General features: G+C 54.2%; 1 protein-coding gene across 2 annotated transcripts in view; it reads left to right on the forward strand.

Moving 5' to 3' along the window:
* The window catches only part of ASTN1 (astrotactin 1), a 297,914-nt gene that overhangs the window by 269,857 nt on the left and 12,078 nt on the right, over window positions 1–15,979 (forward strand). For both annotated transcript variants that reach the window (XM_011361242.1, XM_011361243.1), the window contains exons 17-21: window positions 1,027–1,295; window positions 5,418–5,551; window positions 8,816–8,967; window positions 9,980–10,115; window positions 15,824–15,924. In XM_011361242.1, coding sequence (XP_011359544.1) covers window positions 1,027–1,295; window positions 5,418–5,551; window positions 8,816–8,967; window positions 9,980–10,115; window positions 15,824–15,924 — 792 coding nt within the window. The remainder of the gene's footprint in view (window positions 1–1,026; window positions 1,296–5,417; window positions 5,552–8,815; window positions 8,968–9,979; window positions 10,116–15,823; window positions 15,925–15,979) is intronic.

A 15,979-nucleotide genomic window follows, 5' to 3' on the forward strand; every position in this document is an offset into this window, starting at 1 on the left:
GGCAGCCAGGGCCTTTAGTCAGCAGACTCTGCTTCCATCTCCCTTTAGAAGGAGTGAGTTAAAAGCAAAGTCATGACGACTTGGAAGAGAAACACCCAGCAGTGATTCCTTCCATAGGGAACAAACCATTATTTTCTAGTAGGCGTCACCAATGTTTGTCACCAAAAAGAAACTAAGAGCCCCACCCCCCCCAACTCCCTTTTACTCATCAATCAAGGGTGATATGGACCCATCTCTCAGGCTTTGGAGTACACATCTTTTTGAAAAAGTAAGAATTTCTTCCCCGTTTTCAATATGTTGGTTAATAATGAAGCAGAGACATCCTGTTCTTCCCCCTGTGACGTGAGTGCTTCAGAATCAGACAAAACCGGATTGAAACCTCAGATCTCACAATGCACTAGCTGTGTCATCTTGAGGCTCTTGGCCTCACTTTTCTTATCTATAAAATGGGCGTAATGATGGAACTTCATGCAGAGGGCTGGGGCGAGGGCCAAGGGAGGGCTTGAACAGGTACCACTCTCCCAGTACCTACAGGCTTGATGCATCTTACGGTAGTTATGATCAAAGCTACTATGATGGTGACTCGACTCATGCTGTTCAGTGCGTTGTGCGCTTTAAAATCATTTTGCCATTTAATCCTCACGCAGTGCTAGAGGCAGGTACTGCTAACACCACTGTCGTGTGGATGCGGGAACTGAGTCAGGGAACACTGGCTGCTGCTGTTCATAATTGATGACGGTCAGAGACCTGCACACATCCTGAAGAAGGGTCCTGAGAGGGGTAGTGGATCCGAGGATTCTCAGCAAGGACACCTCCTGCTCTCACGTTTGGAAGGGCCGTTTCCAACTCTGGTTTACGGGAAGCAAGTGTCCCCCACATTGAACGGGCTGACAGAATCTCATCTTACCCCCTCAGTGACACCTTCTGACCTCTCAAGGATTTGACTCCGGCACTCACGGACCACGAGGCCATGCAGGTCCTCGTCTCTGGCCCCCCTCACTGTTCCTTTCCGTTTGTGTCTGGCAGGAAACTCCCCTTCCGACGAGTCAGAGGAGCGGGAGAGAGACCCCAAGGTGCTGACGTTCCCAGAATACATCGCCAGCCTGTCCGAGTCCGGCACCAAGCGCATGGCAGCCGGAGTCCGCATGGAGTGCCAGAGCAAGGGACGATGCCCCTCGTCCTGCCCCTTGTGTCATGTGACATCCAGCCCTGACACCCCCGCCGAGCCGGTCCTGTTGGAGGTGACCCGAGCAGCCCCCATCTATGAACTGGTGACCAACAACCAGACCCAGAGGGTAAGAGGCCTGTCGACGACAACAGTGGGCCTCGCAGGTGGCCCGGGGAGGTGACCGGGTGCAGTGGAACTCCATGCTAGACCACGGGCGGTGAGACTTTTTGTTTAGCTAATCCAGGTACCTAATTTGCTTAGATTTGCATGTTTGCATATTAAATCAAATCACTGCATCCACAGCTCCCATGGTAATGACGCAGGAGTCACAGCTCAGCATTTGTGTAGGTCTTTGGGCGACAAGGGCTGGAGGAAGAAGGTAGATAGGGACGCACAGCATTTGCAGGCACCAAAGTCATTGTTCAGAAAGCCTCGGGGGACCTTCGTGGGAGGAGGCTCAGCTCTGCCTCCTCTGTTGGTATGGGAGGTAGACCAGCCGCCCTAACTGAACCCAAGCCTGGGACCAGCTGCAGCTAGACTAGAAGGAGCCTGTCAGGCACAGGTCCCAAACCAGGGATCTGCCCGCCTTAGCCTGAGGGGGTGGGGTCGCTTCCCCGCCCACCCATTCCGTCTGACTCTAAGAACCAAATACCACGTCCATGCAGACCTTTCTGCCTCATATCATGCTGCTGGTCCCGACGTCTCCGACCACCCCTCTCTCCCTCCGCCGCTTCCCTTCCAGAGGTGCTCGGAGAACACGAAGGGACCCAAAGAATAAGCTGCAGAAATGGGGCCCAGGCAGTGACTTAGCCCATTTCCTCTCTCCCATCTCCTCAAGGACATAAAGAACACCAGCGACAATGACAAAAATAAAACCTTCAAAGCTCAGGGTGTGGGGCATCTGAGACTATAGGCAAAGGTGACCTTAGGGACAAGACATGGCAGAGTCACAGCAGGGAGCTGCTTACCTGCCTGAGAGGTGTGCCCATCCAGGTGGGGTGATAATTGCTTTCTCTTTCTTTTATAAGGGACACCCGGTGTGTCACAGTTTCCTAGGTGGTACCTAAACCAACAAGAGTGTGTATATGCATGTGCGTGTGTGTGTATGTGTGTGTATGCGTGTGTGCATGTGTGTGTGCGTGCGTGTGCATGTATGTGTGTGCGTGTGTGCATGTGCGTGTGTGAGCATGTCTGTGTGTCTTTGTATGCGTGCATGCATGTGTGTGTGTGTGTGCGCGTGTGTGCGTGCGCGTGTGTGTGCGTGTGTTTTTGTATGCGTGTGCGTGTGTGTGTATACGCGTGTGTAAGCGTGTCTGTGTGTCGTCTGTGTGTGCGTGTGTGCGCATGCATGCGTGTGTGTGTGTGCGCGCATGTGTGCGTGTGTGTGTTTCTCTCGCCTATCCCCCTTTGCCACAGATATTTCATTGTGTGTTTCAAAATAAGGTTTTTCGCAGGAACAGAAAGATAAATTGCTCCGTTAGCCAGCACATTCCTCCTCAATCTGACAGAAGCGGCTGTGGGGAGAAAAGTGGGAGACAAGGCATCGCTGCGGGGCGGGGCTTGAAAGGATGGAGAGAAGGAGGGACTTGGGTCACTATGGCGACCAAAGCTGCAGTGGCTTTAATCCAATGCCCGGGCCTGCCCTCACCTGCCCCACTGCGTCTGCTGTGAGCCCCCGAGACTGCCGTAGCTGGCAACCAAGAGCACATGTGCATTGGCCTGGGACCAGCAGAATCGGGGCTCCCTCGCAGAGCCACCGTGCGGGACGGGACGTGCAGAGCTGCAGAGCAGAGAGGAGCTTGGTGGGAGAGGAGGGTGGAGGCCCTGCTTCCTGCAGGGGCATCGGGGAGCACAGCGAGGAAGCTGAAGGAAGCCTGTCGTTGGCAGCCCCCTTTCTGGATCCCCCACCTGCCAACCTCAGCCCTTCCCCGTCTCCCCGCACCGGTCTTGAGAGAGGGACTGGGACATCTCGTCCATCTGGACATCTTTGGAGCACTTTCATCTCTATACGCAAAGACCAGGCGGCCTGAGCTGGAGTTCAGATGCCGTCATGTTTCTTCTCTCTCCTTCCTTAGACATGGTCCGTCTTCACTGTTCCCTCCGCTCCTCTGCTTCCCCTCCGATTCTGCCCTTTCTCCCAAGGACTGGAGATGAGCGGAGAAGCAAAGGAGAAGTGGAGGGGGCCGCTGCGTCCGCATCCGGAACTCGGCGTGCGTCCTCGTGTCTACCCCTCTGGTGTATCTCTGGGCGGGTTTTCTAACCTCTCTTAGCCTCGTTGTTCTTCTGTTGCACTAGACGATCTCTGATGCCACATTTCAGTCTAATCAGTGATTACAGTCTAGAAACGGGTAGGTCAAATGATCTCACCAACCAGGTATCTCAAACCCAACGAGCCTGAACTCACCGTCCTCCAACCCAAACCATACCTGTTGTACTTGCATCTCAGCGAGTGGCATTTTCTACCTGGCTGTCCAAACTGAAGACCAGGGATGCATCTTAGCCTTTTTATTTTTATTTATTTATGTTTTTGGTGGGGGAAGAGTCATTCTCTGACATCTGTTCCATTGCCGAGGGCCACAGAGATCTAGAATCTATCTTTTTATCCTAGTTATTTTTTTTTAATACACCTTCTGATTTGAATTGCGTGCAGTCAGGCAGATCATACAGTGAGCACCCCCAGTGCCCTGGGCTTCCTGCTGAGAGCTGGTGGACACAGCGCTAATTAAGAGAGCTTTATGGAGAGACCCTGAGGTGTGCAGTCAGTCATCCTGGACTCAGGTTTGGGCCCTCATCTGCCTAGGACCCCGAGCAAGTCACTTGACCTCTTTGACTCTACATGTCCTCCACTATAAATCACAGCCGTTTATCACGGAGCTCAAACTAAAGTGTTAGCACCTAAAGGGGCCTTGCAAATTCTAAAACTCTACAGAAATCATAGTGATGATCATGAATTGGTCCCCGCTCCCTAGAGGCCCCCAATCTGAGGAGGTGTGAGCACTAACTTCAACTACTGTAATCTAAAACGGCCTGTGCTAACTTTTGAAAGAATGAAACATTGCATACGGGCTTTGGACTTGGACATTTTGATTTTCATAGGGGAGTTTCTCTCTCTCCTCTCTCTCTCTCTCTCTCTCTTTCTTGAATTTTTTGGTCTAAAATTTTCCAGGATAGCTGTTTCATTTCTCTAATTTACCAATTACACGTTGGCCCCATGATAGTGGGACAGAGAAGGGATTCAGTCATAGGGAAAGCAGAGTCTGTAGAAAGCTCTGACCTTGGCCGGCCCGGCCGGCCTGGCCAGCCATGTGCCCCGCGGCTCACCCTCTCCTTTACCCCAGGCCATGGCTGAGGGGTCAGCACCTGCAGAATCTGCTTGCTCACCAGGGAATTGCCCCATCACAAGTTCATCCCGTACCGGTCTAATTTTGTCCTTTTGTCTTGTTATTTGCAGTACATATCTGCTGTGAAACCGCTGTATGTAAAGAATTGTCCTAGGCTCTGTGGTATTCAGAAGCTTCCATATAACACCTAACCTTGTCATTCAAAGATAATAATTATTGCTGGCATTTACAGGGGACTAATTTGCACTATTTACACGTGACTGATGCGTGCACCGCATAGGTACTCTGCTGTGCCTTTTGCCATATCTTATTTGATTTAGTCGTCACAACAACCCTGTGAGGAAAGTGCCATTTTCATCCCATTTACCAATGAGGAAGCCGAGTTTAGGTAATTCACTCAAGGTCATATGGCAGTGATTGGCAGAGCTAGAGTCTCGTGGGTAAACAGTGAGGTAGAAGGCACGCCAAAGAAATGCAGAGGAAAGACTGGGGCAGGGTGAAGTGGGCGGACGGGAGCCCAGAGGGGTATTCGAAAGGCCTGAGTGCCTCTGTGCAGAGGGCAGAATGTCAAGGCCTGTCCCGCAATTGTCTGGTAAGAGGTCATTTTTGCTAGAGCCTTAGGCATGGAGTAGAGAGGTGGGCGGTGGGGTAGGACGGACTTTTCAGGTCTCGTTCTAAGGGCTGAACTGTTATGCTAATGCAAGACAGCCCTAGAGGCCCTAGGAGGTCTAGGCTCCCTCCAAACAATCGCCTGGGGAATCGTAGGTCACAAGATGGTGAGGTGGTGCTCCAGCCTCCTGGCTGGAAGTTACTTAGGGCCAAGCAGAGCCTTGATGCTCTGTCCCTTGATTCTGGTGCCTCAGCCCTGGCTCCCTGACACTCACTCTCTTCTCTGCCCCCTCTCGTAGCTCCTGCAGGAGGCCACCATGAGCTCCCTGTGGTGCTCGGGGACTGGCGACGTCATCGAGGACTGGTGTCGCTGCGACTCCACCGCGTTCGGAGCCGACGGTCTCCCCACCTGTGCGCCGCTCCCACAGCCTGTGTACGGTGCCCTCCTCTGCCTCTGTCTCGCGCGCTCGCCTCAGCACGATTCTGCAGACACGCGTTATTCGGGGTCTACTATCTGCAGAGCTCTGGGCTGGGTGCTGGGGAACAGAAAGGAAAACACAGCGTAGTCCCTGCCTTCAAGGGGCCTAGAATCTTCTAGAGGAGGCAGGTGTACAAATTGTAGCGGTACGAGGAATAGTTTGATAAGCGTTCTATGAGACATTTAAAGAAAATGTGAGAACGGAATGACCGAGTCTGAATTTGGGGAATGGCGAGGCATCGTGAAAGAGCTGACACTTGAATTGCTCCTTGAAGGTGGAGAAGGTAGGACAGCATGGGTAGCCGATGAGAGGTAAAAGTGCTGTTGGAACGAGGAGGTCGGATCTGTCACGAGACCCTAAGGAGGCCAACAGCCCGCCTTCCGGGTGTCGGGCGCTGTGCGGGGCAGTTAGGTAGTTATCCCCTCCCTTGTCATAGACAAAGAGATGGATTCAGATGGGTCAAATCATTTCCCAAGGTCACAGAGCGGGAAGCAGAGCCATGGCTCGGAGGCCGCGATGTTAGCCATGAAAGTATGGTGAGGACACGGCTGAGAGATGGCTTTGGATGGAACCGGCGGGGCTGTGCGGCTGTGGGCAGGCGAGGGAAGCGGAAGTTGAGAATGGACTTAAGCCTTGTGATCTGGGTGGCTGGGAAGATGAATAGGCCACAATGAAGAGAAGAAGCATCGAAGAACGAGCAAGTTTGAGGCCGAGGCTGGTTCCGTTTGGACCCGCCCTGGAGTTGTGCCGGGCAGTCCTACGGCCAAGGCACGGGGGAAGGTGGTCTGGAGCGCTGCAAAAATGTGAACCCTAGAGGTAAGAAGATTTAAATCAAACCCGAAGAAATGAGAAATGGAACCACAGCTCTGAGAAAGGATGCTCCGGAGGGTGGGGGGTGACCGTTAGCGGGGTGGTCAGAGCACAGAGCGCTGCGAAGGTGCCTGAGAATGAACATGTCTGCTGTCCCCTGCCCTCGGGAGAAGGTTGAGCAGAGCTGGCTGGACCATAAATCCTGACGGGCCAGGGCCCAAGGTGGGAAGCGCTTTTCACCTCTAGCGTGGCACTTGCCGTGGGGTGGAGCACAGAATTATCCCGTCTAATAAAGAGCGCCGGTAGGGCCGGCTGGAGGAGCGGAGTCCATGGGGTGGTTAGGCAAAGGAAGCCGAGGTGAGGATTGGACCCCCGGGACCTGCAGGGCTGAGCAAGCCAAGCAGGGTGGCGGGAGAGGCAGCGGGAGAGGCAGCGGGCGAGGCTGCGCTCGTAAACTCCAGCCTGTTACGTGGACGTGGGGACAGGGGCAGCAAGGGGCAGGCCTGAGCAGGAAGAGAACCGACAGAACGTGATAGTACGGTGTCACTACAAGCCAGTGTCTCTCGTCTGCAGATCCAGTTGGGCTAAATTGTCATAAACAGGAACATCTATCCAGGACATCGCTTTCCTTGTTAACTCTAGTCACTTCTTTCGATAGCAGCCCTTAATTTCTTGAATTCGTATCGATTGTTGGAGATAGAAATGCACTTAGCTTCACACGCGTCTATGTAAATGACACGCACCCGCTTCTCAGCAGAGGCCAGCCTTCGTCCACATCTCCACAGAATCTGCGTTCTCAGAAAGGCTGCGTTACTTGCTTCAGCTTCCTAATGCTTTTTCTTCAAAATCGCACTCCGCAGATGACTCTAATTAATGAGTTTGTCAATAGCCGCACTGTTCTGGGTCTATTCCGCCTTTAATGTCATATGCAAACTATGCGCTTCTTCGTAGTGAGCCACTAAAGAGCATGTGTTTTGCATTATTTTCCCACTGGCTGAATTCCTTGCTGTTGCTTCCACAGCCTCCCATGATTTCTTGTTCAAGTCCTTATCACGTATTATTATAATCACACGTATAATTGTATTTGTGCCTGTTGACCACACCATAAGAGAAGAGGCTGGAGCTGGCGTGTGCACCGCTGAATCTTCCACACTCACCGAGCACATTCTTATAAGTAATGGGTGGTTGATAAATATTTGTGGAATCAAAATCGAACATTGCTTTGGTGTGATACATCCACGGTACCTTGCCCAGTGATCCTGGACACTGATGACAGGCATCTGTGAGCTGAGTGGAGGCTAGAGAGCCAAGATTATGGGTGGTTAAGAGATATGGGGACCAGGCAGGGGGGTGAACGGCAGGGGTGCATGTGAGGGAAGGAGGCTGGAGTGAGCAGAAACTGGGAAAAACCCCAGAAGCCAGTGGTCTAGAAAGAAACGGGGAATTGGAAGTAAGTGAGAAACCCAAGACTCACACATGAAGTCAGAACGAGGCAGCAAATTGAAACCACATGTGCCATCAGGCGAGCCGTACCCGCGGATGTCAGTAACAGTTACCAAGTGTCTGCAGCGTAGGAAGAGGTCTGAGACGGCAAGGCACGGGAGGGGTCAGGACGGACAGTTCCCGCAGAATGAGGAAACTGAGTGGGGAACAGCGAGGGAAGCCTGGGATAATCAGGAAATCGGGGTAGTCATAGAAACCCAAGAGCAGAGGCAGAAACGGAAGCCGGAACCCGAGTTTGTAGACGCAGGACACTACCCTACGGATAACCTGACAGGTGGCCAACTTTCTCTTGAACAGCCAAGGCCCCTGTGAGCATTACCTTCAAACTGAGCCTGTCCTAAGGCCCAACCAGCAGAAGACTTGGGGTAGGAGATACATTAGCACACGCAGCAAATGCATAAGCCGGGGTTCCATGGGCGGGGCAGATCTCGGTAACGCTGCGGAAACCGAGCGGACCCTGGCCTGGCTGATGCGAGCTCTGCGGACACCACCCTCGTGGGCCTGGGTACGGGCCTTATAAGCCCATCCTCTTATTTTCCAAGAGCAAATCCAGAAATTATATTTTCAAGCCCTGTAAAGGGCTATCCCAAAAGCAGCACCCACTGACCCCGTGAAATGCGGGCGTTCATCTTTGACTCACCTACGGATTTAAGTCCAAGCATGTGTCGAGTTCTTAATCTGTAACAGGCACTTAGAGGAATAAAGAGTTTAAGGATCGTCAAGAACCTTTACCCCCTAGTGAAGGGGACACCCTCAAAGAGATCGTCGTGGTAGCTGCTTAAGAAAAAGATTAGAGAGAAGGGTTTGAGGTGTAACGGTTGAGAAGGTGGCCCGTAGCGGCATCAGCAGACCACCGTGGGGCGCGGCTGCGTCCCCATTTCACGCTTCTTCCTGTCTGCATTCAGGCTGAGACTGTCCACGGTGCACGAGCCCAGCAGCACCCTCGTGGTCCTGGAGTGGGAACACTCGGAACCTCCGATCGGGGTGCAGATTGTAGACTACCTCATCCGCCAAGAGAAGGTCACGGACAGGACGGACCACTCCAAAGTGGAGACAGGTGAGCACCTCCCACTTCCTGGGCTTCACTTGATCCAGAGGGGCAAACAGAAAAGAACCAGGGTCCGCCTCCTGGCTCGGCTGCAGCGGGGCCAGCATTCCAGGGCAACGTGGACGGAGCAGAAGCAGCAGCCATCTTGTCTGCTTAAGAGTTTTCGCATGGTGAGCATCTGACAGTCTTGTTTTCATTTTTGTTTTCTTTTTTGTTTATGGAAGAGGTGTCCATTTCATTGCCCCTAGGCATATTCACAAAGAAATAACACACGAGTTGTCCTAGCCCACAACTGGGAAACAATTCTGTGCTAACCACTACCATGATTACAGAAGAAAGCGTTCTTGGCTAATACCCGCCTAAACAGATTCGCTTACCCCATGCCTTGTCCTAAAGCAAACTCCGCTACGCCAGGTCCCGCTAGAAGAAGAAACTGAAAAGACCCCATTAAAATGTTCTGTGCGTTAGTCTTTCCCTGTCTGCACCTAGGAAAGGTCAACATAAATTGTCCCTAAAACTTACACGTGAGTGCGGTGGCCAGCAGGATGGCGGCATCCGCAGGCCCGTTCAGGGTAAATATCTTCTGGTGAAACGGTGGCTGAGGTCTGGGGACACACGCGGGGCCTTCGGGTATGGCGCACCTATCCGTGGCTTCTTCCGAGGCCCTGTTCCCGAGTGCATAGGTGCCACTGCACACCTGGCAGTGACCGCTGACCAGAAGAGCTGTTCTCTGCCGGTGCCAAGGACGTTTCATGAATGAAGACTGGCAGATGTGGCGTTTCTCTCTTCCCTTAGTTGTTTCTGAACTAACTCTGGACAGATGGCTCTAAATTGATGAGTCGAATATGAAACCATCAAAAAAGAGCATTTCTTCTAGGTCTCCTTTCTTTACTCTTTGGGATTTAGGAAGACTGGGGACCCAGCGACCTCAGCGTTACGTTCTCGCTGACTCGATCCCGCCCCCCCACTGCTTGGCCGCCACGGCGTCTCATGCCTTTTCCGTCCCTTCCTCTCTGGGCAGAAACGGTGCTGAGCTTTGTGGATGACATCATCTCCGGAGCGAAGTCCCCTTGCGCCATGCCCTCTCAGGTGCCAGGCAAGCAGCTCACCGCCATCTCTCTAATCGTACGATGCCTGGAAGCCGACACCATCTACATGTGAGTGACACGCACGGCCTGGTTATTCCTTACCCCGAACATCCCTGGGTTTTTTTGGCTGGTTCTTTTTGGCTAGTCGAGTTCCTCTAGAGGCCTGGGGAAATATGTAGAGTCTCTCAGGTCTGGTCCTGATCGGCACTACACGGAAACTTCTAGGCGCTTGGAGAGGGAGGATCGAGAGAGATAATATAGTCCCATCCTTCAAAGAGTTTGCAATGAAGAGGGAACATGAGGCAGAATTAAATAAGCGCTAGATAGAAGAGCAGAGGACACGTCGTAGGAGAGAAGAGGGAGAAGCGGTTAATTCTGACCCGAGGGGGCATCATCTGAGCGGGGCTGTGCGGAGCGTCAGGAGGCGGAGTCATGTCGGAGAAGGCCCGCCAGGCCGAGGACGCAGCAAGGGACACGTGGAGACGCACGAAGGCAAGCAGCAGCGTCGTCCACGGCGCGGAAGCAGACGACGAGTAGAGGGAACGGAAGACAATGAAACTGGGAAAGTAGTGGGAATGCTGTTAAGTCAGAGGAGACGACGATTGTTTTCTTTTTTGGAGGAAAAACACCGAGGACGCTGCTTTAGAGAGCTAGCTCCAGCGGCACTGAAGTAGTTTACAGAGGTGAGAGATAGTCGGCATCTTTCTTCAAAGAAAATGCAGCGAGCGGCCCTTGGAGCAGCCCTGCGCTCTCTGGAGCGCTTCCGCACCCCTCCCTGCACCCCCGGGAGTAAACGTGATATATTTGTGAAGCAGAGACATTAAAGGCACCGAAATAGGAGCGATCGCAATGGCATCTAAGTTACGATAGGAGCGTCTCGAGGGCCAAGGCAGAATTCACAGTGATGTAGTTTCGGGACCTTGTGACCCCATCATATGAAAAACATGTAACGGTTTACAGATGAGGTCACAAGAACAGAGTCAACGTTGCCAGAATAAATCATTCCTATTTCCACAGTTAGAGAGTTCACAGATGAAAAGCACTAGAAATGTGAGTGGCGTTGATTGCAAGATGAACTTTGACACTCAGGCTGAATATCTCTAATATAGGAAAAAGAAATGTAACTAGGGGGCCATGCTGATGAAAGTAAAATCCATGGAGACAAGTGACGTGCTCGGGGAGGCAGAAAATCGAGAGAGGCAGGAAGGATAACTCAGGGACAAGGACCGCTATTGGGCAATGTGGCCCTTTGGGAGGAGGGGCAGGCAAAAGGAACACAGGTGTCGGAGTATGGGCCTCTTCCCCTGCTGTAAAATGCCCCAAACTCAGTGCAACTGGAATTGCCATTTATAATAAGGGCTCCAGACTTCCCGTCGCTGTCACAACTGTTAATTAGGAATTTCAGAGTACCCATGAGCACGAGGCTGGCAGAGGTGTCTGTCAACAGCACCAGCCCTTGCCCATTCCGGGCCCCTCCTAGTAAGCCCAGGATTGCCCTCCTGGGTCTTGTAGAATGTTCTGTCGACTTTGATTGTTGAAGAAGTTTGAGACCACGCATGTCACGGGGGAGCTGGAGGGAAAACAGCCGGCCTCCACTAGGTGGCGCTGCAGATGGCAGGAGGACGGCCAGGATGGGCGGCCTGGGTGGGGCCCCCCGACACGTGCCGTCCAGAGGGGCCCTGGGTGAACCCTTGAGAACACATGCAGCCCAAGCCCGGTCTGTTTCTAAACACTAAGTGATTGTCAGCGAGGTGCTCCGAGTCTCTGCGGCTAAGCTTTCTTGTCTATGAAACAGAGGAAAGCAGCCTTCCTTTACGGGGTGCCTCCGGGAACCCTCCCTGACCCTGCGAGGTTAAAGTTATGTTCCCACCTCATGGTTGAGGAAACTGAGGTTCAGCAACGCCGAGCGGCGTCCCCAGAAGCACACGGCTGGCATCTGGGGCGGGGAGGGTGGCGAAGGATTGAATCAGGGTGTGCGTTTCCTTCACGCTGCAGCTCGCGCCCAGCCACTCCTGTGTCCTGGAGGGACCTAGTTGCATGACCTTAGCACCTCACATTAAAGCACAGAGCCGTCTCTTCCCCTGGGGGCCACAGACGGGGAGCTGACTTTGTCATCCTGTGCGTTTTATTAATGCATCCGAAGCTTATTCTGAGAAGGGTCCACAGTGCAAAGATGGCTAAGAACCCCTGGTTGAAAGGGACCCAGAAGTGTGTCTGGTCGAGCATCCTTGTTTTAGAGACAGAGAAATTGGGGTCAGAATGGACAGATGACTCTCTGGCCTTCTACCCACGGCCCTCCGTCACCGCATGGACTGACAGCGGAGCCACTGCCTTACTGGGCACATGACAGTGGACAGGAAACTCAGGAGAGACTGGATTCAGAGTGGTCACACATGGAGGACGAGCATCGGGCACACCCAGTGTCAGGCCTTTAAGCCCCCAGCCCCGCAGCTAGCCAAAGCCAGGCCGTGCTGATTCGCACACACGCATGCGTGTGTGCACACGATGGAAGTGTCTGCCCCGGTTCCCTAACAACGGGCAGAACAGTCTGGGCCAAGCAGCGGTGGAAAGGACCCAGGAGCTTTGGAAGAGGCCGTTAATGTCCTCCAGCCTGGGACCAGGGCTCATCTGCCCTGTGCAGTGAGCGGTTCCAGCTCACCTCTTACTGTCCTACCAGTGTTCGCTGGTGGACATGCTAATGCCGAAGGCAGATGAGGCAGACGGAGGAGGCCTTCCCGAATGACCACGTGGCGTTTCCCCATGAAAATGCACCAAGTGTTCTCTGGGCTTTCACAATGACAGTGAGCCGGCGGCTCCTGCAGTGTCACTCAAGGGCCCCGGGCTCTGGGACGCCGACGGATGGCTCTTGGTCAAGCGTTTCCTCAACTTAGAAGGTTGTAGGACACTTATATTTGTCAATAAGTCCTCAATAAAGTTTTTTAAAAGATAGGCTGTGGGAAGGATTTCTTTTCCTAATACTTATTAAATATAGTAAGGGCCTAGGACCCTAAATTTTACACTCATTACCCCCCCCCCCCCGAGTAATGTGAGAATTACTTTTAAGCATAGGCATTTTGATCCGGCCCAGGATAGAGGTTAGCTGGGACTTACTGCGGGATGGGACACAAAGCAAGGGTGGGGTGAGAGGTAACGCTGTTCCAGGCACCGAGAGGGAGGGCCCACGTGACAGCCACCTTGGTCCCTGAGGCTCCAGACCTCTTCCATCACAGCCCAGGGAAACTTGGAAATGAAGGGCCCCGGACTAAATAACGGTGGGCTGCAGAAGGTGGCTGGAGTCCGGCCACAGACGGTCCAGGGCAGGCGACTTCAGCCCGTCAGCAGGTGGCTGGCTGGACTCCAGCCCTGACCTGGAGTTCCAGGGCCAGGCTCAGGACCCTGGAAGGCGGGTAGGAAAAGATGAAGCCGGGCCATCCAACAGAGGACGGGGCACCACACGGGCTGGATCTCAGCCACGGAACTAGGGCTGGGGCTCAGAGCTGGGGCTCGGTCACGGCAGGGGGAGGGGCGGTGAAGGAAGAGCCCAACGCTGAGAACCGGCGCCCAGAGCCAGGCTTTGCTAGCAGCCCGTCGCCTGGCTGGCACTGGCACTTCGGCCTGGGAGAGAACAGGGTTTCCTAACTCCTGACCGATGAGAGCTGAGCACCGAAGTGGGGCCAGGGCAGAGTCTGTAACGAAGTGGCCCAGTTCCGGGCAGGGAGATGGACTCGTACACACCGGGGGCCCTAGAGTCAGGATCGGCAGAGAGAAGGGGCCTCGCTGGGACCCTTGAGGCAGTCCCAGCGGCCCTGTGGGGTGGTGTCAATCCTGGGACCCGCCTTCCTTTCTGCCAGCACTCCCGCTCTGAGGAGGGGACCAGGCAGGGTTGGACTCCGGAACAGAGCAGGTGTCAGACGAGGCTGACTGGACGAACCAGCTTCAGGCTCGATGGCCTCAGTCACAATTCAAGAAACAGCACCAAGAGGCCAAGCCGGTGTATCTGGGACCAAGTGATGGATAACTCCAGTGGCCGCCACTGCTAGGGGCCCAGGCAGCCCAGTTTATAAGGCTGGATGCAGAGAGTCCACTCAGACTCAGGCAGAGAGGGACGGTGGGAGAGAAGGGGGCAGTCCCCGGGTTTTGGATCAGGGTCACGGTGGGGCTTAGAACGAGGCAAAGCTGTAGATCTAAACTACGGAGCAGAGCCCGAGGCCGAGGCCGAGGCCGGCGGAACAGCCACCTGTGCGATGAGACAGGAAAATCAGAGCACCTACCTGCTCCCCGTCTGACTGACAGCAAGGGAGCCAGCAGCCCTGCCAGAGGCCACAGGCGTGGTCCGACCCAGCGCGCCCTGTCCCCAGGCTGGTCAGCACGTTCGAAGTCCCACCGGGCCAGTGGGATGGACCCTGCCTGCGGGAGGTGCCCGGGGTCCCAGCATGAGGACTTGAGGCAGGCAGAGGGAGGAAGACGGCACATGCTCGCACACCGGCCGTTCTCTGCGCTTCTTCGCAGGGAGGGTGCGGTGGACGCAAGGCTGTCTTTCTCCGCTGACAAAATCAGGCGATTTCCACCACTCTCTACCTCACCGACTCAGCTGCCCCAGGCCCTGCGACATCTACCTGGGCCACTGTGTCCCAGCCATCTCTCCTCCTCCTACAGCTCTGCCAAGAGGAAAGAAAGTTGAGAAAATTGCCCCAAACTGCAGCCTCCCATAACGACACAGCAGATGAGAAAGGCGGCGTTAAAGATTCGCTTTACACTCACCGGGTTAGCGTTACAGGCCCTGGGCACCAGCACCAGAGGTCACTGTCATGGTCGTATTGGAAACTCCGAGCTGCAGAACCTGGAGTTGCCCCCTTGACCCTCCATCCAGCTCCATCACCCAAGGGGTAAACTATACATGAAGCCTTCGACGGCCCGTCTTCAGCTTCCTCCTGGGGGTGGGAGTGGGGGTCTTAGACCCACTCTCATTGTCACCTCTCAGAGGCACATTTCCGCTCTGCACTCCTGGGTCACGGTGGGTGGCATCTCGGTGGGTCAGAAAGAGCTGCACGTAGGAAACAGAGCCCCGGCCCCAGGCACCTAGGACTCCTCAACTCCGGCTGTTTCACGGACTTTAAAGAGAAAACCTGTCCTCAGTCCTTTGTGCAAAAGTGTCAGCTGACCACGACACAGGACGAAAGACAATTAATACGATTTCTGCAAGGTCATTGGGCTCCAGGTATTGCATGAGGCCTTTCGCTGCTTTATCTCATTTCGTCTCCACGATGACCTCCAGGCAGTTTCGTTATCATCCCCATTTCACAGCTGCGGGAAACAAAGCTCAGAGGAGCTAACTCGTTTCCAAGGATACACATCCCTTTCCTCAGCTCAGTGGTTGTTAGAGTCTAACTGGCGTCAGAGTCACCTGGACGGCTTGTTACAGCACAGATTTCTGATCCTCCATCTCTAGAGTCTCTGGTTCAGTAGGTCTGGGCGGGGCATGAGAATTTTCATTGCTGTCAAGTTCCCGGGTGATGCTGATGCTGCTGGTCTGGGGACGCCACTTTGCGAACCAGTGCTCTACGCCATGAAGCTTTCCATCAGACACTATGCCCAAGACAGCCGATTACAACTCAGGACGCCTGGAGGCAGTGTGAGGCTCCAGACTGCACGCCGTCTGGACCCTCACGCCGCAGGGTCATGAGAGCCGCCGGGGCAAACGCCCCATCCAGGCAAAGCCCGGCCGCCAACAAGGACTCTGGTTCTCTCCGATGACCACAGCCTCCCCTCCCTGCCAGGTTCACCCTGTGGGGAGTGGACAACACAGGACGGCGCTCCAGGCCGAGCGACGTGATCGTGAAGACCCCTTGCCCTGTGGTGGATGACGTCAAAGCCCAAGGTAAGAGACACTGAGGCCAGCAGGTCTGCAGAGGGTGCCCTGGGGACCTCCCCTC

The sequence above is a fragment of the Pteropus vampyrus genome, unplaced genomic scaffold (assembly GCF_000151845.1).
Source record: "Pteropus vampyrus isolate Shadow unplaced genomic scaffold, Pvam_2.0 Scaffold65, whole genome shotgun sequence".
Classification (NCBI taxonomy): Eukaryota; Metazoa; Chordata; class Mammalia; order Chiroptera; family Pteropodidae; genus Pteropus; species Pteropus vampyrus.